Source organism: Branchiostoma lanceolatum, chromosome 1 (genome assembly GCF_035083965.1).
Source record: "Branchiostoma lanceolatum isolate klBraLanc5 chromosome 1, klBraLanc5.hap2, whole genome shotgun sequence".
Lineage (NCBI taxonomy): Eukaryota > Metazoa > Chordata > Leptocardii > Amphioxiformes > Branchiostomatidae > Branchiostoma > Branchiostoma lanceolatum.
The window spans coordinates 17,019,677-17,041,061 of NC_089722.1; the positions used below are offsets into that span (position 1 = coordinate 17,019,677).

Sequence of the window (21,385 nt, forward strand, 5' to 3'; positions counted from 1 at the left end):
TGGTGCAGTTAAGCGGATTCTATTGTACTATGTTTCTGCAGGCCTGCAAAATCAATGGGATATGGACAGAAACAGGACAGGACAACAGCTGCTGTTCAACTTCAACTGATTTATTCAAATTATTGCTGTTTTCATGATGAATAAAGGAATTGTTAGTTGTTACACTGTGTTCTCTCATTCAATTTGTGTCCTAACATGTGCCATCGACTATTATATTTCAAATCTAGGCATCTTGTTTTTTTCGACCCTTCTTGTTTTTTTTTCGCGCTCTCGCATTAGATTTAGGGTCTCCAAAGGACGTCATCCATAAAAATTACTTGGTGCAGCCAGATTTACATAAAGGTGTTGAGACCGATGACGGCAGATGGACACTTTCTTCAACAAGGCTGATTGAATATACATACTTAGAAATCTATCTTCCTAGGTGTTGATTGTGATAAAATATATTCTTGTCTGACCCAAAAATGTACGACATATGCTTGAAATACAGCATGCGTTAAGACGTTAGTCTCTACAAAGAACGATGTAAGTTATGTGACACCTTATACGATTTGGTCATTTGTGTAGTTATGTGCTCGTATATATATGTAGCTGCATATCTATATCTATGGTATATTTATCTTACTTGTATATCTATGTTATATGTCACTTGCATATGTCTTGTATATGATGATGATGATGATGTCTTGTATATTTATCGTAGTTGAATATCTATGTTTACTTATTACCTGTATATTTAACTTACTTGCATCGTTACGTAGCCTGTATATCCATGTAACTGATATATTGATGTTCCTTATACTATTTGCATGCTATCTATCTATTCTACTAGTATCTGTGTATTAATTGTATACGCATGCTACTTGCATATTTACCTTACTTGTATGTTCATGTACATGTAATACTTACCAGAGTATTTATTTTACTTATACATCTACATTTGCCCAGGTTCTCCACAATTACTGCTCTCCATGCATCTTGGTACTCCACTTAAGTCTTGGCCTTCTTCAGACAAAGCCATGTGTCTTTTTCCTTAATCTTCCCTCATTGATCCTCCCACCTTTTAGATTGTTCTCTGCGAGGTCTGAGTTCACAATCCATCGGTAGTGTGTATGCCTTGTATGCATAAATTCAACATGTGGCCGAAACATCTTAGTATTCGTGTGCCGGAATCTATATGTAAGTTCTATTCTCCTGAAATCGTTGGATTACATGTACGAATAGAATATACATTTCTTGCATTGATGTCATATAGTTTGCTTGCGCCCTGACGTAATGTTGATAAGAATAAGATTGTGGCTGGAAGCTGGCTAGGTTAACGAAAGAGGGCACAAACGTAGACTCAATTTGATGAACGGTCAAGATTAACATCTATTGTTTTTTAGTAGTAATGTTTTGAAGTAAAACTGGTAGTATTGTCAAGATTTGTTTGCCGTAATAAATGTGACGTGCCAAAACCTCAGTTGTGTCCAGTGCAGTGATTGACTTTAGGTAGCCTCTGAACCTATGTTTCCACTAGAAAGGCAACGTTTTATAGAAACGATACTTCCCTCCAAGCAATAAAGGAAGTATGGAACGGCGATGTTGTTTAGTCAAGCTATCTATATGCCCAATAGTAAGTAAGTAAAGTTTATTGCACAACAAATGTAACGGGTACAATGTATGGCAAGTTCGTAGACAGTACAAAATGTCAATACATATATGTCTTTGCTTATTAACAATGCTATTGAATTCTACAAAACTTAAGTCTAAACACTACGGTATACAATAAGAGTAATACAGAATACATATGTGGAACTATGTTACATGATACACAGGAAACATGAATTGTTTGCATCAGAGATCAATCGATTTCTTTTTAGGAAAGAGATAGATATGTATTGGCCTATGTACAAGGAAATTGCGTCAGGACATGACATAAGTAAATTGAACATTTCTGGGCTTGTCTTAGATGGTAAGGTTATGTTTGCATTGCGGGTGATAACATTCATAATTGTCTGTCTCTCTTCAATGTACGTGGGGCATGATATATGAAGTCTCGAGCATTTAACATTTAAGTTTCTGCATTCATTGTGCAGATTAGGTCATCTTTATTTCCGTTGTATTCACCATTTCTAAATGTATCTAAAACTTTTAAAAAAATCCCTGGAAAAATTAGCATAACGCACTAGGCCCTATGGTACTGAATCCGACGGTCGATTGAATGAAATTCAAGCGTATTTTACTGCATTGTCGATGTGATCTGCTAGGAGTCGCTGCAGTACTGCAAAGAGCAAGCTCGGAGTACTACCGCGCGTGTGGGGTCGAGTTCAAAAGTTACTCTCCCGAAAAGAGGCAGTTCGTGAACGTTTGGCGGCTTTTGACGGTTATGTAAGATGGCAGTTATCTTGGAGACAACTCTTGGGGACCTAACCGTAGATCTGTTCACCGAGGAAAGGCCTAGAAGTGAGTGTAATATCATTTTACAACCGTCCGTGTGTGTGTGAGGTGGGAGGGGGGCGGTAGTGTTATGTACTGCCGACGTTACGTTTGAGTGTCGTTTTTGCACGGTTTTACTATAAACCGTACCCCAAGCTGGCTACTTTGTAGGTAGATATAGATGTAATATTCACATTTGGACGGGGTTTACGTTCACTTAAATTGCAAACCAAACCAAAAGTATCTGTCTGCCTGCCAAAATCTCATAAGCCACAAGCCCTACCTTACATCTGCTTGGAGATGAGGTCTCTAGACATATCATGATTGTAAAAAAATGCGACTTTTCGACAGGTTTTTTTTTACAATTTTATTTTGGGTCTACAAAGCCACACTGATTTTATTTGTTGCTTCTCGAATTTTTTTCACAAAAGAAATTGGAGCGACAGGGCGAAAAAAAAGGAAAAAAAAATTTTTTGCAAACATTCTGGGGTGAGGATAAGGGTTTACATACCATAAAGAATAAGAGGATTATTCAAGTTTCAGCTTTGTATGGCTCATTTTATGCAATAAACTCCCTTTCTTTAATCTTGTACTACAATTTCAGGGACAAACTTGTAACCTTTTGCTATATCATATGTAATATATGGATCGATATAATTGAGAAATAGTTTCGATAAATGTAAAATTATAACTTATGATCAATGTGACCACACTTTTTTAGGTATGTGCAGGCCTTTGTCATCTATTTTTGTGGCAGTTTTACAACTGAACAAGTAGTAAAATCGTGATTAAAAATTTCTGAAGGGCAATAGTGACCCAATTTTTTTTTTCAAAATGGGAAAACAGGGCCGGCTATTCTGTAACGTTAAGTATACACTGTTTACAGTAACGTTAAATGTTTCTTGTCATCAAGATCAATTATTGGAAAGGACATATTAACTTTTAAGTCTGGTCAGACAGGTCAATGTTGGCTACCTAGAACCAAAGAAGGCAAAGAAGTTACCTTTATTATATATATAACGTTATTTACAATGTTGAGAAATGTTCACTTTCAGCATGTCTAAACTTCCTCAAACTGTGCAAGACGAAATACTACAACTTCTGCCTCTTCCACTCAGTACAGGTGAGAAATCTAAAGTTATCAATAAAAATCATATCTTATTATTAATTAACGTTATCATTTAAATACATCGTATTCAAGTTATTGTGAGATTTTAGCTCTGTGGACCAAATTGCATCTTAATTGTGATGGTGAAATATCATGTACTAGTAAAGTTACGAGAATATTCGTCAAACAATTTGGTAGAAGGTAGAGAAACGTACCTCAAAATTTTCGACGTCTAGTCTGTACGTCTTGTTCACGGAATGACCTAGTCTCGCGAGAACACGAGACTAGGCCGAGACTTGTGAAGATCGTCCTGCCTCCCCCGCCTCCTTGCGGAGTAGGGGTAAGTAGGACTTGGGCAGCTCCCAACCTCCGGTACGGTTCATCCCAGCACGTTCCAACTGGATGTGGACTGCCTCTTTAATCTTCCTGTGGGAATTACGCGACTCTAGGTCTATGATCTCCATGTACTAGTAGAAACTTTAGAAAGAATCAATATTGCATTTTGGGGAAATTGTCTAGTTTTATTTCTTATCACTGATTAACTGTTGGTTAAATGATAACAATGTGGAACTTTTTAAATATTTGATTATTTTCAGAGGAACTTCATGGTTCAAACGGGAGATCCCACTGGCAAAGGGAAGGGAGGGGAGTCCATCTTTTGGTAATCATAAAGTTTTAATTTGCACGTTACTTTTGTGTGCTTTGAGTAACAAAATATAAGCAAAGTTAGAAATACATCCATGTTAATCTGCTTTTATCTAGATTTGTAGTAAGTGTACCTTTTTTTAGGCATTAATGTAAAATAATGACCCGTAAACATGGCCTTCTGATTGGTCAACGACATCTTGCTGTATGCTAATGTTTCTTGACGTTTGCTGGACAGCAAGTTGTACGGAGACCAGGCACGATTTTTCGAAATGGAGACGAACCCCCGACTGAAGCACCGGAAAGTCGGCACGGTCTCGATGGTCAACAATGGCGGCAACATGCACGGATCCCAGGTACGATGAAATTGCGTTCAGCAAGTTTTTAAAACTTTGCTTATGTTTGTTTATTGGGGTTTATCACAATGTGAAAAGGGGGGCAAAACACTTAAACAGGTGCACCTTTACAAGTAAGTTCCCTGCACACACTTAAAATAACATCAACAGTACAATACATAGTAACAAAATCAACTATATCTACAGTTATACAAAGCAGTTCATGTGAAATAGTGAAGTATAATCCGGATATACAACTAAAGAATATATCATAAGCTTGTGTAATGTTGTACTAGCACACTTACCCTGTTGTGAACAAAACACAGGTACGATGAATTGCGTGCAGCAAGTTTCTTGAAAGCTTGCCTCACGTTTTACCCTTATCATGCTGTGAACTGTTTCCTGATTAGACTTCTTGTTGCAAAGCCAACGTTTGGCAAAGATTATTATGAGAGCAGACGTTTTACTTATATGCTTGTAAAACTCTGTAACATTTATTGTTGAATCATAAATGTATTTCTTCTTAAAAACATTATTGCATTCTGACTATCTGAGTACTGTGATAGTTAACTCTCACCTCAGATAATGTCCCTGTGGTGTAGTGGTCTGCGCCTTCTGCCTCTCACCACATCTGGTTCAAATTACTTGGACCAGGAGGACTGGGGTTTAAGCCCCAGGTACATGCATGTAGGACACCTCTGGACAAGAGGTTGAATCATACCAAAGACTTAATAAAAATGGTACATACTTCTGAAACAATATGGAAGTTAAACACACTTCACTGCCAGTGGACTAGCCCCCTGCTACAGTGATTGCACCACAGTGTGGCCCAGGGCTATGAAACGGAGATGGGCACCGCCCTATACATCAATAATGGTGTGGGAGGATTTTAACTTTTAACCGGAATAAAAGTACCACCCGGACAAATCTTTAAAATGTTTTCCTAGTTCCTGATCACGACGCGGGAGGACGTAGACTACCTGGACGGCCAGCACACCGTGTTCGGCGAGGTGAGCGAGGGGGACGAGTGTTGGCCAAGATTAACGAAGCTATTTGTGATAACGAGCACAGACCGTACCAGGACATCAGGTGGGTTTTACATGTGTGCCTGTGTGTGTTTACGTATGTGTGTGTGCCTGTGTACACACGTGTATGTACTAGTATGTGTGTGTGTGTGTGTGTGTGTGTGTGTGTGTGTGTGTGTGCGCATGTGTGTGTGTTAGCAAAGAAGGGTCCTGTGCCCCCAGTATGGCACCCACTGGTACATAGATAACATTTTATTAGGCTATTCAATCTATACAATATGGTGTAGTAGTATGGGATGACAATGGGATTGTATATAATTGGAGGAGTTTCTAACGTCTAGACATTCTTTGATATACTTCCCAATGTACACCATGTATGGGTTTTTATTCAAGTCCATTGAGATAAATCCTGGTAAATCCGACGATAGCATTGAGTATAGTAAATATATCAAAATATTTAAGACATACAATCCAAAAGTAGTGTCTCATGTTGCAATAATCACGGTGGAAGGATGGAACCCTTACCGTCCCCTCCTTCGGTCGCTCTGCTTCCTTGCAATTTCTCCACACAATGTTTTCTAGACACTTGACATCTCAGAAGCTTCGAAAGCCACAAACTGTTTGTGTCAGGTTTAGTTCAAAGACTTTGCCAGTGACCCTCCGCCATTTTGTTTCCCAGAATCAACCACACTGTCGTGCTTGACGACCCGTTCGACGACCATATATTTTTCAACTAAAATAACACAAAAGAAATTCCCCACAAATCAATTTACAGTGAATCAATGATTTGATGAGTGTGTTCCCAGAGCGGGCGAATCGGAGCAGACGAGGCGATCGATGATACGGAGGGGAGGAGTCAGGAGGAGGTGGAGGAGATGCTGGAGGAGAAGGAGGCCAAGGCTCGCACGCAGATCCTCGAGATGGTCAGATTCTTCTTAAGTTTAAGTTCAAGACAGGTTCAAGGGACAACATCAGCTAGAAAATCTAGGATGTTTTCTGCCTTTTGGGAGATTGTTCAACAATTGGCCAACATTTCTTTGTTTTCAAGTGTAGGAGAATTTGGGAACAAATTTGAGAACCTACAGGACTGCTAAATATGAATGATGTATTGTGTTCCCAACATAAATGTCCGCCAATAATGATTTCCTTATTTAGTCCTTAGTGTGAGAAAATACAGAAACGGTATACGATATTGTCTCCTTTCGAATGTAAATTATTTATATGCATTTCCGTATTAGTAAGAGTCTAAGACTATATCAGCATTTAATATTTTTCGAAGCATCCCATACATGCATAAACAACAGTATAGTATATTCAGTGTGTCAGCGCTTGAAGAGTGAAATTGAAAAGAAGTTGGAACATCGCAATCTTCACGTCGTAAAATAACATAACGATCTGTCTAAGATTCTTCTGTTGCGCCGGTAGGTGGGAGACCTTCCCGAGGCAGACGTAGCGCCCCCTGACAACGTGCTGTTTGTCTGCAAGCTGAACCCCGTAACCCAGGACGACGACCTCGAGGTCATCTTCTCCAGGTTCGGGGAGATCAATTGGTGAGTTCAGAATGCCTTTTTTTGGCATCGCCTCAGGGATGGAGCCTATTGTGTAGTATTTGATCATCTGTATCTGTATCTATATAGCCGGTATAACCACCATTAGGCGTAACACACCAGCTTCGCAGGCACGTGGCGCGACAGCAGCTGGTCATATTACACCGAACGGTCTGTTACACCTAGTCTTTGCATATCTGACTGCAACCGTTCTTTAAAGCTACTTAGTGAGGAAGCTCCTACAGTACTTGATGACAACGAGTTCCATTCTACTATGGTTATCGGGAAGTACGAATTTTTGAACACATCAATCCTTGGCTGATAACTCTGGTACTTAAAAGCATGACTATTTCTGGTCCTCTTCTGAGGACCATTTATGCAAGTATAAAACTAATAGCTCTTTTTTTAACCTTCTCACAGCTGCCTAACCCTCTAACCAGGACAAATTAAGCAGGAAGAAAGTTAAATTCATTTTGAAAATAATTTTTTTGTTTGTGGGCAGTAGTATACAATGTAACTCTAGATCTGTGTATTTCGTATGTGGCCAGGACTAAAGTGTCAGGAAAACGAATGACAAGGCCTCCTAGCGGCTTCTACATGTAGTTGTATGGTACTGCAGCAGAACTTCTGTTTTTTTTTGTATCTCATGATCTGAAAAATTCTTTGCAGCAGATAGCTCTAGGGCTTCGGGAAGAAGTGGTATAGGCTTTTAGCCCCCTAGCTGCATTTGTTGAACTGCAGTTTAGGTCTGGTTACTAAACTTGCCCTGGTCTGTTTGATGTACATGTCATGAATATTCATGTTCTGTTGCCATGGTAGCTGTGAGGTCATCAGGGACCAGAAGACAGGGGACTCCCTCTGCTATGCCTTTGTGGAGTTTGAGAAGGTAGGTGTATCTTTTATTTTTGTAGTCTTTCAATCAAAAACTTGTACCAGTGGACTGGCCCCATGCTATAGTACACAATTCTATTTGCTGTGCAGCTTAAGCAAGGGCTATTGAAACCAAGATGGGTATCACCATAAACACTATATATGCCAATAGGTGCAGGAAGGATGTAAACTTTTTCAGTAAGCTGAAAGTTGGTCTTTCCAAAATAATACAGTAACTGCACGAGCACATACAGGTGCTGCATGATAGAAGTACCTTGACTTTGAAACTTTGTAAAACAAGTAGCAGCGATTCAGCCGAAGATGAACTCCACTTAGATAGGTAGTGTGCTTAGTCCAGTGGTTAGCGATCTTGCCTCTGGGACTAGAAGCCCCGGGTTCGATCCCAGTTGTGTCGCTCACCCGACATGCACACGTAACCTTTAAAGATCGCAGTCCTTAGGACGGGACGTTAAATCGTGGTCCACTGTTTATTGTGCTTGTCTAAAAGAGCTAGGGGAATTTCCCCGGTACAATGAATCTGTAAATACTGTACATAGCGTCTGTCTTCTCTGTCACGACCAGTGTAAGATTAGCTCATCTGTTCATTAATTTCATTTGAGCTGAACTGGTTCGAGATCCCTTTCCTTTCCACTTCTTATTAACATGTCCCAAGTACTGTACTGTATATTGAGGAAAGACAGAAGCTTATGAGCGTAATCACTAGCCATACATTGTACCTGTTACAGTTGTTGTGCAATAAAGTTTGATTTGTTGATTAACTGATTGATTGATTAATTGATTGATCAATACTCCAATGAACTCCCCCAGCCGGAGGCTTGCGAGGAGGCGTACTTTAAGATGGACAACGTTCTGATCGACGACCGGCGGATCCATGTCGACTTCAGCCAGTCCGTGTCCAAGGTCTGGAAAGGTTCGTTCCTTTGCTGTCAGCGTCCTGTACAGAGAACGTTATTCAGCACTGCTGCTAAGCTGAGGTCATGGTAACAGCAAAGATTTTGTTTTTTTAGTACTTGTATGTTGCATGTATAATATTTATCTTTATTAATTTTCAATTTTCAGATTGTATACAATGGATTCCTCTTTTTTGGCACTACCTCAGGGGCAGGGCCTTTTTATCCTTTGTATTCTATGTCAAGTATGATTGTATAATGCTACATGCTAAGGTATAGGAGGTATTGTTGACTAGTTATAGTAATCCTATACATATACATCAATTGCAGTCTCAGCTATAAAAAAACACATTAAAAAACAGTGTTATCACGGCCTTCCCAAGAATGTCTTGAACACCTGGATGTCTGAAGTGTGCATTAGAGCTGTGTACCTAAAAAGATTTTAAGTACAGGTACAGGTACACGGGTTTAACTACAGGTCCTGACCTAAACCTGTACCTAAACTACTGGTTCAGAAAATGGTACATTTTCGATAAGTACAAAAGCATCTTTGAACTGTCTGGTAACAACATAATATTCAAAGGTATTATTTTGAATTACAAAAACACAGATGAAAATTTGACTTGAGCCTTGCAAATGTGTTTTCTGTGCTGGAGTATAGTATAGATGTGGCTTTAGTGCACGGCCACGGTAATTTCATATTGATTTTAGCTGTCAAAGTGGCCATCCCCTGAGTCAGGCTTGACCTGATTAGTACTGGTCCAGTACCGGTCCACCAGGGTTCAGGTATTTTGGACCTCAGTCCTGTACCTAATTGATTGTACCCGGTACTGTATCGGTATAGTGTACCGGTACACAGCTCTAGTGTGCATACTTCGGGGATTTATTAGTAATATCTATTAAAACTCTCTTTAAACTTTTATTCAATTTTTTGATGTGATGGAGTACCCAATAGAATTTATGAGAGTTAGCAATGAAAAAAGAGATTGTTTGGTAATTATCATTTCTGTCTAGGAGTGGATAACGGTTCGGCTTAATAAGGTCCAAGTCCAACTTTAGGTCCAGAGATTTAGGTTCAGGTCTGGACCTCAACCTAGACCTGATCCTGTCCAGTTAATGTTTTGCTTTATTAGACTAATATTAAGCATAGAGAATTAATACTGACACGCACGACTATAAAAGATTCTTGGTACAAACACTTTCAAGATACACCAGTGTTTGATATTTGAATGTTACACTTATTTTAAATGCCTTCTTTGTCAGAGGGGAGACTCAAAACACTTTTTATCAAACAAAATAGAAAAATATGTTTGTACTTTGTTCAGTTTTTTTTGGACTCAGGTTTTTGGCTTTCAGATTTTTTGGACTCAGTTCTTGGATGTTATCAAGGTCCGAATCAGGTCCAGCAAACCGGTATCCACCCCTATTTCTGTCCTTATCAACAGGTGGTCCTAATGCACCCAAAGGTGGCCAGAAGTCCAAGTTTGAACTGAAGGATTAAACCAAGGGAGCTGGGTAAGTGATATAGAAATTCTGTTCCCCTTGAGTAATTTTCCACATGACACTTTAGGAAAAACTGAAAATGGGAAGATATTTTGTGTGGTACATGTACATGTAGCCTTGAGTGTACATGTAGTTTGAATGTATTTTGCTTAACTGTATGTATGTATTCTTTTTATCAGGGCGAAATAACAAATAGTAATAGAAAATAGTCTGCAGGAAGTGTCATCCATAAATATACTTGCTGTGGCCTTACTTAGTGAGGCATACTGTAAGTTTGAAGACTGATGTTTCATACTTCCAACAGCAAACAGTATGATCTGATTCTGGAGGATGAGGATGGGGATGAGGCTGGACACAGCAAGAAGGGGAGAGATGCGGACACCAGCCAGGACAGGAGGAGCAAGGTATCTCATGCTGCACTGTTACATTGTACCAGGAACTTGCGGTTTAAACTTAGGCCATGTTGATTTGATTATATTGGTGACATCCTCTGAGGACCCCAAAACTGATGCGAGCGTGCAAATAAAACAAATCTCCGAATTTTTATCTAGTTGTAGAGTTTGAAATGTCTTTATATATTGTTTACCTGGATGTCTAACCTTCACAAACGTAAAAAAAAGTTTGGTAAAAAAAACGGAAGGATGAAGCAAACTTAACACACACGGCCACCTTGGCCACAACAGACAGAAATTGATGTGCACGCGTACATGTATGTCATCCATATAATCATATCAACATGTACATGGCCTCAGAAAGAAGTACTACATATACATGTAAATACCCACCCCCACATCCTAAAAGACAAAACGTAAAATTTGGGCAGATATTCCTGCTGGCCAGGGGTGTTCTTAATAGATGAGTTTCGCCTTACCACAAAATGTCTACCAAGTCTGTAATTTTTGTTTCATGGCAATCTACAAATCGTCTCAACAGTTTATCATAACATTGTGTTGTTCTCTATCATCAGTCAACGTGCTTTCGCTACGACGGGGTAATACCGCCCTTTTTACGGGGTGACATACACTTTCGTTAGCTGTCAATGTCATACAAGACGGGGATGCGCCAGTTCTCCCGTCCGGGTGAAATTTGTAAATCACTGTATGGCTGATACTAGCATAAAATGGTAACCTTGTTTCACAGGACTCGGACAGCAGGTCCAGACATGACAAACACAAGAAGAAACACAGACGAGACAGCAGCAGCTCTGAGGACGACAGGAGACACCGCAAGAAACATCACAAAAGAGAACGCGACTCGAACACCGACAGGACCGGCGACCGGCGCAGAAGCAGCTCTGAGGACGAACAGCGTCACAAGAAGAAGCACCGCAAGCACGACCGCGATTCCGGTGATGAAAGCCACAAGAAAAGAGACCGAGACAGACACGAAAGAGACCACGACAGACATGAGAGAGACTACGATAGACACAAGCATAGAGAACACAGAAGTAGGAGTAGGGAGAAAGATCTTAAACATAGTAGACATGAGAAGCATAGACACAAACACTAAATGAGAATAAATAATCATATCTGATTTAAAAAAATTGGGACCCGTAATTGAAATTTCATAGAACAAAGTGCTTTATTGATCAAGTTTTCCAATTCGAGAAGTCTTTAGCTAGTAAGGCACTTACATCAACTTTTCTCTGGGTGTAAAATTTAAAGGTAAATGCCAAAAATGGCAAGTATTGAAGATGTGGATACTAGAATATTATATATACACAGTATAAGGCATCTTATTTTTACCATACTACTTGGCAGCTACTATTTTCTTCACTTGTTAGATATTGATGATTATCAACTCCAAATACTAAATGTATGTGGTCAGTGGTTATCTACAAAAATCACCAATGAGAATTCAAATGTTACATCTCTTGGGGTGCTGAGCCCATGGCAGGAAGTCCTTCTGTAAAATAAAGGGAGGGTTTGTGAGAAGCTCTTGCTTTTTGTCTATTTCAGATGATACATGTTAGCTTCCACTTCTTATGTGCACATGTACCTACATCGTGAAACAATACCTGGTCCAGTTTATCAGGATAGGACATAGTGGCATAGCTTTGTCTGTTTAACTGTTTATAAATGATACATTTCAGAAGAAAGGATTATGGCATTCTTGAAAATATTGCCTAAGCTTAAAACTTCTGAAGTTCTGTCTTATTTCCTGAAGATGATTTTCTCCAGCCCCAACATTGGTGCCTCTGACACCAGGAAGGCCAAACCGTAGGATAGAGTCAAGTTCCCCAAAAAGCAATAGATCTGAAAAAAGGGCATAAGGTGTCGATATTAGCAATCAGCGTATTACATGATGACATTGCATAGCTAGTGGCAATGCGGCTTCGCTACGGCCCGCGTTTTTGGCCAAGCACTACGGGGCAACCCTACTCTTCTCGATAAGTGTGTTGGGTTCTTTTATGTGCAGAGGTTTGACGCTTGAGGCTAATGCTTCCTCCCTCATACACGGGGCCGCCGACTTAACGTCACCATCCGAAATGACGAATCCAATCCCTTACAACATGTCCGAGCTCGAGTCGACCCCTATAGGATCCACGGAATTTGATCCAGATGGCGAAGCAGCGGGGCCGCATTACCGCTTGCGCCACCGGGACATGCTGCTGGAACACACGGTCTGGTTGAAGAGAAACTTAAAGCCATACCTACTCTTTGATGCATATATATAGTCACGTCGGACACTTTCTAAGTAATACAGAGAAGTGTTAAAGACCCACGATGTAGTTTTAGGCCAATACAGAAAGTAGATTTTCCTACTGTTTCTTTGCATAGCAAGCTTTATCAACTCTAAAGAATTGCTTACAGATATTCAGGAAGGGAGGTTACAACATTACTGCACCATACAAACAACTTTAGAAAACTGTTATCCTCCATCCAAAACAACACACAGTGTGAAACTAACACATGGCCACACATGGCTTCTGTACTTCTTATCAGGCTGACCGCCCAGTGGGGGGCCTGTTTACAGTTCACCAGTTTCTGTAAGAAATCATCCTTACCAGAGTTCTTGCAGTTTTGAAGTGAAAATAACCACACTTTATTGATACCCTTCAAAGTAGACTCTCTAGAATAAATAAATAGTTGTATTCTACCCTCTTAGAAAAAGATATGAGTGTTTCCAAAGAAGAAGAGCTTCATGGCATCTGGCAGTCTAACGTGTGCCTAAGTGATTAGACCACCATGGGGGTCCTCCAGTGCACTGGGATGTTGTTGTTTATCTACTATTGAGGTGGTGTCCGGGAGTTTTTGCTTTGTTTTTGTACAGTTCACAAATACCCAAAATAGACGAAATAATGAAGAAAATATGCTGAAAAGGGGTTGTACCTGCCATTAACATTAAGATTTGTTCACAAGAATATTTTCAATTTTTGCGCCAAAATCCTACATAGTGGGCCTTTAACATGTCAACTCACTATAGTGACCCTAGAGTAGTGGATGCGGAGGTTCAAAATAATATCAACAATACAAACAAGAGTTCCACGACCTCAAATCTCCATGAACAATTCTATTCATGCAAATGACTTACACATTTGCATAATATGTGCTTGGTCATAAACACCTTTATCTAACTTACACATGTTGCAATATTGACAGTCCTATAATTTTCCAATTAGATGAATTATGGTGTTTTGCATCAATTAAGCAAATAAGGAATTTATTTGCATAATTGGTATCTGTTGATGCTCCACTTTCCATAAACTACATACGTTGCGTGTATTGAAGTCTGATAATGGAAAACACTGCAAATATAGATTTTCCTCATTAGCTATGCAAATTAAGTCACAATTAGCATAATTTGCACTTCATTATGTATATCTCTATCTAAGCTACCTGCATACTACGTATCATATTGACAGTCCTATAATTTTCCAATTAGATGAGATCTGGTGTTGTGCATTAATTATGCAAATAAGGAATTTATTTGCATAATTGGTATCTGTTGATAATCCACTTTCCATAAACTGCATACATTACATGTATTTGAATCTGATAATGGAAAACACTGCAAATATAGATTTTCCTCATTAATTATGCAAATTAAGTCCTGATTAACATAATTTGTACTTCATTATGTACATCTCTGTCTAAGCTACCTGTATACTAAATATGTAAATCCATTGTTCCTTTGCTGAGTTATTCTCCTTAGAAGATTTTCAAGATAACGCCCCTGCAGTTCCAGAGCAAGCTGCTAGGGGGCCCAAACCAACACCACGTCTTTATTACACCACAAGCTATCTGCCACCAAAAAATCAAGACCATAGCATGTCCAGGTCAAGAGATACAAAAATGGAATTTCTGCTGCAGTACCAAGGTCACATACCAGGGGGCCCAAAATCGACCTTGAATGTCGGCTTCACAACACCTGCCCACATACCAAATATCATCGTAATCCATCAAGCGGTTCTTGAGTTATGCTGACTGGAGCGGTGCGGAAACACAAACAAACAAGAGTTCCGCGACCTCATATCTCCATGAACAATTCTATTTATGCAAATGACTTACACATTTACATAAAATATGCTTAATCATCGTAATAAATGCTTAATCATCAACACCTTTATATGACTTACACATGTTGTAATATTGACAGTCGTATAATTTCCCAATTGTATGAATTTCAGTGTTTTTGCATTAATTATGCAAATTAGGAATTTATTAGCATAATTGGTATCTGTTGATGCTCCACTTTCCATAAACTACATGTTACATGTATTTGAGTCTTATAATGGAAAACACTGCAAGTATAGATTTTCCTCATTAGCTATGCAAATTAAGTCCCAATTAGCATAATTTGCACTTAATTGTGTATATCTCTGTCTAAGCTACCTGCATACTAAATATCATGGAAATCCGTTGTTCCTTTGTTCAGTTATTCTCCTTAGAAGATTTTCACAAAAAACGCCCCTGCAGTTCCAGAGGAAGCTGCTAGGGGGCCCAAACCTACACCACTTCTTTATTACATCACAAGCTATCTGCCACCCAGAAATCAAGACCACAGCACGTCCAGGTCAAAAGATGCAAAAATTGAAGTTCTGCTGCAGTACCAAGGTCACATACCAGGGGGCCCAAAATCGACCCTGAATTTTGGCTTCCCAACAATCGCCCACATACCAAATATCATCGTAATCCATCGAGAGGCTCTTGAGTTATGCTGACTGGAGTGGTGCGGAAACACAAACAGACAAACACACAGACACACCCAAAACTATATCTCCATTTTTCAAGGAGATAAAAACAGTCAAAGTGTTTACATGTCTACTCACTATATGCTCGTTCTCATGTAAATGTAAACATTTTGTAACTTCCGTTACCGTTTAAAGTAAGACGTTTCTGACATTAAGATATGCCACATATAAGGTGCCAAACTGTCGTTTTTAAAAGTCATAAAAACGACAGTTTGGCATCTTATATGTGGAAAATCTTAATGTCAGAAACGTCTTACTTCAAACGATAACGGAAGTTTCAAAATGTGTACATTTAAATGAGAACGAGCGTATAGTGACCGTAGAGTAGTGGATGGGGAGGTTCAAAATAATATCAACAATACAAAAAACAATCATAGTATTTACATGTCTACTCACAATAGTGACCGTAGAGTAGTGGATGGGGACCTCCCTGGTGAGGTATACTGGGTACATCACCAGGATATGCACCATGTAGGCGCAGTACGTCAGGCGGCTCAGGGGCACCCAGGCGTCCCAGGAGAGGATGATGTCCACCACCCCTGTAGTGAACAAACTACACCCTAAGATATAGCCTGGAAACCATACCACCGGGGGCTCCCCGATATCTCTACGGCGCTAAGAGCGATCCCCGCCCGCCCAGACAGCTTAGCCCGCTCGGGGTGTGTTTATGGCCTTGGATTAGATTAGGTCGCGCTCTAGGGTGGCTCAAGTAGACAGGCTGCGAAATTCTATATGGCAGCTTAGTAGACAGAAACTAATCGAATAAAGCAGACTGGGCCCGATAGAACATCCCTAAGCCGACCCCTAGAGACTGGGACCAGGCTACCTAAGATAAGGAAAAGTCTTCAAGTGTCTTGGAGCATATTGCCTTTTTAAGTAGCTAGTACTATTGCAGCTCGCGTTTTCAGGAAAGCACACCGGGTCACCACTACTATTTAGATAAGCGTGTTGGGTTCTTTTGCGTGCAGATGTTTTAGGCTTATACCTCATACATGGGGCCGTAGGCTTTACGTCACCATCCGAAATGACGAAGGCAATCCCTTACTACATGTCCGAGCTGGATGTACTACTATAGGATCGAACTACGTCCAAGAATCCACGGAATTCGATCCAGATGGCCAAACAGCGGGATTAGTTAGTTAAGTTAAAGTTAAAATCCCCCCACAACATTATTGATGTATAGGGCGGTGCCCATCTCCGTTTCATAGCCCTGGGCCACACTGTGGTGCAATCACTGCAGCAGGGGGCTATAGCCGGCTAGTCCACTAGCAGTGAAGTGTGTTTAACTTCCATACTGTTTCAGAAGTATGTACCATTTTTATAAAGTCTTTGGTATGACTCAATGCGCCTCTTGTCCAGAGGTGTCCTACCTGGGGCTTGAACCCCAGTCCTTCTGGTCCAAGTAATTTGAACCAGATGTGGTGAGAGGCAGAAGGCGCAGACCACTACACCACAGGGACTGCGTTATGCGAATACGAAGGCAGAGGCATGACTGCCAACTATGTATTTAAACTGCGTAATTCAAGTTAATCATCATTATGTCTGTTTTCTTTCCTTGCGATTGAGCTCTATATCAATTGCTTTATAACTAACCTCCGTATCCATAATAACATGCGACAACCACCCAGCCAAGCGCCATGCCCCAGACGGTGCGACCGACAGTCATGTACAGCACGTTCTCGGATTCCGTCTGGAAGGTTGTCCCGTGGTACGCGCCGTACGGGGAATACAACACGGCCAGGGCAGAGTCAGCAGCGACGAGCCAGCCAACGGTCATCAGCATTCGCTGGGTCTGGTACAGAGATGTGTGAAATTAATTCAGTAAAACCTACTAAGCGTCCTGAGAACAGACCTGAGAAAAAAAAGAAATGGAAAACCTAAAAACTTCAAAGAAACTCAGTGACCTACGGCAGCTTGCAGGGAAAAAAAGACACAGTGGAAAGAAATGAAGAAAGGCTGAATGCAGCCAGAGGTGGTTTCTACAACTACCTGAGCTGCAGAATACAGTGGATCATTGTCATTCAAACAAGCTAACCAATAGTCATCAGCATTTGCAGGGTCTGGTACAGAGAAGTGTGAAATTAATGTATCAAAGCAGCCAGGAGCTTTGATACTCATAAACTTACTTCCATTCCAAACCTACTTCAAACTTACTTACAAACAAATTTACAAACACACTTACTTCAAACTTACTTATATTTAGAACTAATAAGCCTGTAGGCATTTGAGACTAGTCACATGTCATATCGTTCTCCATTGTTTAATATCCATCTTGTAAATGTTGATTGAAAAATAAAAGTGACCCTCAAGCAATAATTTTCGATAAACTTCACTATTGTTGTAATTAGATTATTTTGGACCTTTGTAGCCTCATAGGTCAAGACTACAAGCAACAGTTACGTCAATAATTGATGACACAAAAACGCCAGGAACGTCGTTGACATGTCTTCCTACAATGCTTCCAGACGCAACAGTAAAGTTGACTCACCGCACTTCTTGTCTGTTTCCTTCTCATCTTGACCAGCAGCCAGCCAACAGCAACTCCTACCAGGTACGGGCCGATCCGGCAGTAAGGTACGTAATAATAGTGGATTTGGTCCCTGAAAGATCATAAAGAATTTGAATGTAAAAATGAGGTATTTTTCTATGATACTTTCTAACGGCGATTTCAAAATGAACGCAAAAGTTAAACTACAGTTTCATTTGTTGAAATATGTCATATCACGGCGAAAGACTTTAAACTGAACTATGTACCGGTGTAAACAAGACAAACAAACACACCAGCTGATGTTAATACCTCTGTTTCCGTGGAGGTAACAATCTGATCACGTAGAATGTAACTTCGATCCATTCAGAACTACATGTAGATAGATTTAATTAAGAGCATCTAAGCTGAGAGAGAGAGAGGTTTAGTCCCTTGACCTCCGGGTCGTTGGGGGGACAAGGTAGCAAAGAAAATGGACAGATGTACATCGAAGCAGTCGTCATTAAAGGACTCTGATAGTTATTCTAAATGGATTCTAACTAAGTATTATCTGTCTTTTACGTAACGCTAAACGGTACTCCTTACCCGCTAAATGTAAAATGATAATGAAGACCGATGAGTGCGGTGCGGTGGTGATGAAGCTCGCCAGCAGGAGAACCAGCAACACGGCAAACCCGGATTTCTGCCATCTTTGAGGAAGCAAGTGTACCATGAGAAAACGGTTAAGATACGCTTAAAAAGTGAAGACATTATTGTGCCTCACATCATGCCTTTCTGACGGAATGCCTTCAATACCCAATACAGAACGATGCCGTACTTGCAGTTCCTATCTAAAGTTTTAAGATACTACTCGCAGATTAGTTTCAGTTTATCCATTTTACCAGGAATAGATATCGCCTAGGTGGCGCTTTTCAAAGATTCCTGGGGGTTCAACCCCTTGCGAAGTGAAAATGACAAATGATGATAGATAATACAGAAATAACGACGAAAAACATAACCATTCATCAAACAACAGAAATGATGATTAGCTGATAACTGAAATAACGATAATATAAAAAATCAGTTTGTGTAGCAGCGAATTATTGGAAATGATTATCTATTGGGAATAATCAAACTGTACACAACTTATAGCCTCTACCAGGCTCCACAGATCGCTGGAAAAATAGTAGAAATTTGCCAAATAGACAGATAACATGCCAGGTCGCAAAATGTACTCCCTGACCAGCTAACTGCTCTGGCATGTTATCTATCTATTTGGCAAATTTCTACTATCTTTCCAACGACCCGTGGAGCCTGGTAGAGGCTACACAACTTACGGCTATGTCTGTATATTTTCATATAGATTTGGAAAAAAAAACATGAGGTAGAACAATGCAACACACCTGTACATCATATAGACGAGAGGAACTCCGATAACGAAGAATTGCATATCATTGGCCAAGTACCAAGTCCAGCCCATACACTAAGGAAAGGAAAGTAAAGGAAAGTGATCTCCAACCAGTTTAGCTCAAATGAACTCAATGAACAGATGAGCTAATCTTCCACTGGTCGTGACAGGAAGACAGACGCTATGTACAGTATTTACAGGTTCATTGTACCGGGGAAATTCCCCAAGCTCTTTTCGACAAGCACAGTGAACAGTGGACCACGGCTTGACGTTCCGTCCTAAGGACTGCGACCCTTTCCGGTAGCGTGCATGTCGGATGAGCGACACAGCCGGGATCGAACCCGGGGCTTCTAGTCCCAGGGGCAAGATCGCTAACCACTGGACCACACACGCTACGGATCATAGATGCCGCTTTTAACGATTTTGCACATTCCCTTATTTCATGCCTTTCAACATGTTTTACGGTTTACATAATTATGCACATCGCTAACCACGACGAAATAATCGAATTGTTTAAAGATCTCAAAATACCCAAACTTTTACACATTCATGGACTAACAAAAGGCCACTTTCCCCTTAGAATCAGAGTTCAGATCAGTTCAGCTCATCCTCTGTGAGGTGACACCATTGACACCAAAATCACAGAACCCACAAATTCTAAAAAGGGGGGCTTTTCGTCTTCCACTGCTTCCAGAAAAAAGTCAAGTCCAGCTTGTTTAGATACAGCCACCACTAGTATCTATTCTAAGTATCTAAACAGTCTATTGTCACTCACAGTTCACTAGTTCACTGTCACTTTTACTCAGGTGTAAATGAGCCACACCCCGCGCACGTTAAAGAACCCACCACACCTTTCGAAAAACAGTAGGGGCATGCCCCGGTGTGCGTTGGTCCAAACCTTACAGTCTGGGCCGGGTTGACATCTTGAAAAGGTGATAGTCACCTGTTATGTCAATCCTTCCACAAATGTGGTAAATCTAAATAGATAAATAAACACGACTTGTATGTGTTCCTATGTTTATACTATACCTGACAGTGTAACTGCAATTAGCCTTCAGGCAGGAACTTTCATTAAAACAAAAACAGAAACATGCCTACCATCTTATCATTGTTAACCACGTTGTTGATATACAGTAGGTTTGTCCACCAGTTGTCCCCACAGTTTGGATCTAACGGAGCTGGAGGCCAGAAAGGACCAGAGAACATGTAGGGAAGCACCCACATCCACAGCACGAAGACGAACAGGTAGGTAGGTGTCAACCTGCCGATGGCAGAAAGAATGTAACTGTTAAACACATTTTATTTCAAGTTGCCCCTTCCACGATCAAGAAAGAAAGGCTCTATTTCAAGAGGTCTCCAAATTCCATTCAAATTTCTCCATGTTTACAGACCAAGATAAAACTACTCTCCTGCTAACATCACAAAACCCACACATTACAGAAAAAGTGGGATCATTCGGCTTCCACTGTCTCGGAAAAAGGAGTCAAACCAAAATAAGATAGAATTTAGCGTTAGTATTTAGACTAGAATAGTCACATGCTTTATTGTTACCAGTTTGTCCGTCGACGTCCATCCATGTTACATGAACTTGCAATTAGCTTACGGGCAAGAACTTGCAATAAACTTATTATCATGTTGATGGGGGACTCAACAGCAGAAGCAAGAATTCTGGTTGGGCAGGGTCTACTTTTCTGAATCCCCCAAAATAGCTATATGGCAACATGGCATTGGGGTAAATTACCCCCCCCCCGCCCCCCGTGGGATAAATTTCAACTGGGGCCTATGTTTAGAACTATGAATCGTATTAGGTTAATGTTGACAATATGTGCAATGTGCTTTACAACTTTAATGACATTGATCGAAAGAGCCACTGGACTCTCAGGAACTGTGTTATTTTCCGCCATGAAGGACAAATTGTACTGGAAAAACTTTATCGACTGTATCTCACCGGAGTGAA

The 21,385-nt window shown here is 40.4% G+C and overlaps 3 protein-coding genes across 6 annotated transcripts; 2 read left to right on the forward strand and 1 right to left on the reverse strand.

Moving 5' to 3' along the window:
* The first annotated feature begins 2,253 nt into the window (after positions 1 to 2,253).
* LOC136438195 (peptidyl-prolyl cis-trans isomerase-like 4) lies at positions 2,254 to 12,296 on the forward strand. Of its 2 annotated transcripts, XM_066432949.1 has the most exons (12): positions 2,254 to 2,445; positions 3,474 to 3,541; positions 4,123 to 4,187; positions 4,410 to 4,527; positions 5,454 to 5,595; positions 6,327 to 6,454; positions 6,957 to 7,081; positions 7,898 to 7,964; positions 8,777 to 8,949; positions 10,305 to 10,374; positions 10,667 to 10,766; positions 11,503 to 12,296. In XM_066432949.1, the coding sequence occupies exons 1-10, from the start codon at positions 2,376 to 2,378 to the stop codon at positions 10,312 to 10,314; spliced, it is 966 nt and encodes a 321-aa protein (XP_066289046.1). In that variant the 5' UTR covers positions 2,254 to 2,375; the 3' UTR covers positions 10,315 to 10,374; positions 10,667 to 10,766; positions 11,503 to 12,296. The 2 variants fall into 2 exon arrangements, with proteins under 2 accessions (XP_066289046.1, XP_066289054.1); XM_066432957.1 differs by lacking the exon at positions 4,123 to 4,187 and having other exon boundaries at positions 2,424 to 2,445.
* On the forward strand, positions 10,647 to 11,871 carry LOC136445117 (uncharacterized). The gene is made up of 2 exons (XM_066443016.1): positions 10,647 to 10,766; positions 11,503 to 11,871. The coding sequence occupies exons 1-2, from the start codon at positions 10,647 to 10,649 to the stop codon at positions 11,869 to 11,871; spliced, it is 489 nt and encodes a 162-aa protein (XP_066299113.1).
* LOC136438210 (nose resistant to fluoxetine protein 6-like) lies at positions 11,919 to 20,562 on the reverse strand. Of its 3 annotated transcripts, XM_066432983.1 has the most exons (7): positions 20,527 to 20,562; positions 19,424 to 19,503; positions 18,627 to 18,730; positions 18,045 to 18,156; positions 17,150 to 17,348; positions 15,953 to 16,095; positions 11,919 to 12,617 (listed from the first exon to the last, which is right to left on the reverse strand). In XM_066432983.1, the coding sequence occupies exons 3-7, from the start codon at positions 18,728 to 18,730 to the stop codon at positions 12,516 to 12,518; spliced, it is 660 nt and encodes a 219-aa protein (XP_066289080.1). In that variant the 5' UTR covers positions 19,424 to 19,503; positions 20,527 to 20,562; the 3' UTR covers positions 11,919 to 12,515. The 3 variants fall into 3 exon arrangements, with proteins under 3 accessions (XP_066289080.1, XP_066289065.1, XP_066289072.1); XM_066432968.1 differs by having other exon boundaries at positions 11,919 to 16,095; XM_066432975.1 differs by lacking the exon at positions 20,527 to 20,562 and having other exon boundaries at positions 11,919 to 16,095; positions 19,424 to 20,520.
* Between the last annotated feature and the right edge of the window lie 823 nt (positions 20,563 to 21,385).

Coding starts and splice junctions, on each gene's coding strand:
- LOC136438195 (XM_066432949.1), top strand. CDS start 2,376: ATGGCAGTTATCTTGGAGACAACTCTTGGGGACCTAACCGTAGATCTG. Junction 4,528..5,453: donor GCAACATGCACGGATCCCAG/GTACGATGAAAT, acceptor ATGTTTTCCTAG/TTCCTGATCACGACGCGGGA. Junction 7,965..8,776: donor CCTTTGTGGAGTTTGAGAAG/GTAGGTGTATCT, acceptor GAACTCCCCCAG/CCGGAGGCTTGCGAGGAGGC.
- LOC136445117 (XM_066443016.1), top strand. CDS start 10,647: ATGTTTCATACTTCCAACAGCAAACAGTATGATCTGATTCTGGAGGAT. Junction 10,767..11,502: donor GCCAGGACAGGAGGAGCAAG/GTATCTCATGCT, acceptor CTTGTTTCACAG/GACTCGGACAGCAGGTCCAG.
- LOC136438210 (XM_066432968.1), bottom strand. CDS start 18,730: ATGGCAGAAATCCGGGTTTGCCGTGTTGCTGGTTCTCCTGCTGGCGAG. Junction 18,157..18,626: donor TATCATTTTACATTTAGCGG/GTAAGGAGTACC, acceptor ATGATCTTTCAG/GGACCAAATCCACTATTATT. Junction 16,096..17,149: donor ATGTTATTATGGATACGGAG/GTTAGTTATAAA, acceptor TGTTCACTACAG/GGGTGGTGGACATCATCCTC.